At 37.0% G+C, this 2,500-nt stretch overlaps 1 protein-coding gene across 1 annotated transcript in view; it reads left to right on the plus strand.

The window, feature by feature from the left end:
* The window catches only part of LOC122252101 (E3 ubiquitin-protein ligase TRIM23), an 18,356-nt gene that overhangs the window by 3,241 nt on the left and 12,615 nt on the right, over positions 1 to 2,500 (plus strand). The window contains exons 2-6 of the mRNA XM_086550347.1: positions 472 to 631; positions 850 to 968; positions 1,060 to 1,201; positions 1,348 to 1,481; positions 1,942 to 2,050. Of these exons, the coding sequence (XP_086406473.1) occupies positions 472 to 631; positions 850 to 968; positions 1,060 to 1,201; positions 1,348 to 1,481; positions 1,942 to 2,050 (664 nt within the window). The remainder of the gene's footprint in view (positions 1 to 471; positions 632 to 849; positions 969 to 1,059; positions 1,202 to 1,347; positions 1,482 to 1,941; positions 2,051 to 2,500) is intronic.

Here is a 2,500-nt window from a genome sequence, read left to right on the forward strand (position 1 = left end):
CTGTGACAAGCATTTTTCACAGGGCTGAGTCACTTTTGTATTTCATTTTTACTCTTGTATGAAATTAGGGAATCATACCAAATGCAAATTAGTATCACTTTGCTGATATATCATAAATGGACTTGCATAGCAAACCATAGGTCTAGAAAATAATTAAAAACACAACTTATCTTAAGAAGCCCAGCCGGGGCAGAATATCTTAACCCATTGGTCGGGGTTTTAATAAAATATGTATACAGTCGGATGTTGGGTTTACATTGTCTGGCACGGTGCCATCCGCGTCTACGACCAATTCTGCCTTGGCAGTAAATCATGCCATCTGCTGTCAATGGGTTAACATGTGGCCTGTCTTGGAAGGGTTAAAGAGTATAGCTCAAGAGAAAGTAAATTATATACAGATATTTCAATGCTATAACTAAATCCAGAGTTTACTAACCAATTCCATACTCTTATTATCTTGCACATTTACAGTTAGAATGTCGTGTTTGTGAAGATGGATTCAGCCTGGGTGGCGATAAAGTCCCACGTCTGCTGTTCTGTGGCCATACCCTCTGCCATGCATGCCTTCTGAGGCTCCCCACACATGATAATAACATCCACTGCCCATTTGACAGACAGCCAACGCCCATAGGTAAGCTTTTGCAATTTTATTTAATGCGTTTATCAGTTCTTTCAATAAGTAATTAAGAAAGAGAAAGAGAGGGAAACAGAATAGCTAAGAAGGGATGACATGTACTGGAATATATTATATCTGAGAAGTATATGACCTTAATTTTATTTTATTTTTATTTTTTTTTCACTATTTTTGTCTTTTTCTTTTTATTTATTTTATTTATCTTTTCTTTCTAGGTGCATCAGGTGTATGGGGTCTCAAGAAGAACTTTGCCCTGCTTGAACTCTTAGAACGACTGTCCTTATCACGATCAGATGCTGTCCTCCTGCCAGAGGTCCTTGTGCAGCAGAAAGAAGTGAGTCTTACATAACAGTGTAGAGTATTGCTGAAAGGAAATTAGGAGGAAAATCAAGAGATTATATTTTTTTTTTCATCCTTTTTTACAGCTGGGTATATCCTGTGATGAAGATGAAGACCACTTGGCAGTTCTTTATTGCACAGTGTGTGCATCTCATCTCTGCCTGGAATGCTCAGAACGAACCCATGCCACGAGAACCTTACATAAGCATAAACGCATTCCCCTATCAGGTAAGTCAGTTTTCAGAACATGGTGTTATTTAAGTGACTTGCTTCCTGCAAGATCATTAATCTAATATATTCTTGTTTATAGCATATATTCAGTGTTACAAGTGTAAATAACAAGAGTGACATAAGGTGTATCCACATACTTGCAGAAAAACCACGAGAGAAACCAAGATGCGTGGACCACTCGTTTCACCCGGTGGAGTTTGTTTGTCTGGAGGAGGATTGTCAAGCTGCTCCCTTGATGTGCTTTATTTGCAAAGATTACAAACACACCAAACACAAGGTAATGTGACAGCCTGAGGATCCGTTGAAATGTTGGGAGAAAATGTGTTTTTTAAATTTTTTACTTAAGCTTGTTGCTTGAATGTTATGACTGATCTCTTATTGTCTTGAAGGAGTCATGTTTTTTATAGTGTATCAATCTCTGAGCATGTTGAGTTGCTTAGAAAAGAATATGATGTTAAAAACAAGACAGTGGAACAAAAGCAGAGGTTGGAGAACACACCTTAGGTGAAAGTACTTAATAGTCAATCTGTTGACTGCAATATGTACCACCTGTGGTACATTTTAAACTTACATTAACTCCCAAATGTACCACTAGTAGTACATATATTTTATTTTAATTATCTAAACCTTATTATACATCCATAATATAGGTTAAATATAGGTCTGAGTGATAGATGAGCTGAGATATCATTGATGAATTGTGATGGAAAAAAAAAAAATGATATCATATATTACAGCATGTTTTGTTAGAGCAAGAGGCAGAGAGAATTCGCTCCACCATCAACGCAGCCATACAGCATATCAAAAGAGTTGCTCAGGAGCTGACAGACTCGGCACACAAACTTGGTAGGTTCTCATGAGGTTGCACTTAGCTTATTGATAGAAGACTTATAGCATTACAACATTGTTACAGAGAGGTGAAAATTGTGAAAAAAATTTATTATCTTTTTCAGCACTTTACTTATTTTCATAAATGATATAGTGCTTTTTACATATATGAAGGGCTGTTTTCACTCTCATGCAGTATTTTTGATGATACTTGGATCAGTCACTTACTTAACCCGTTAACGACGGATGACGTGTTTTTTCGTCATACATGACGCAGGACCTCTTGCCTAACAATGGGCGTCATGGCGTTCGGGGATTTTGGATCACTATGTTATTTTATTGTACTATAAGTAATGAGTGAGTGAAGTTGACAATTGCAGTCATAATTATTATAAATGCCGTAATACTAAGCAAAATGGTTTTCAACTCACTTACAAAACCTAGATGGCACCACTTTCTCCTAGCACC

Source organism: Penaeus japonicus, unplaced genomic scaffold, assembly GCF_977035675.1.
Source record: "Penaeus japonicus unplaced genomic scaffold, GWHDUDI00000001_assembly GWHDUDI00000023, whole genome shotgun sequence".
Classification (NCBI taxonomy): Eukaryota; Metazoa; Arthropoda; class Malacostraca; order Decapoda; family Penaeidae; genus Penaeus; species Penaeus japonicus.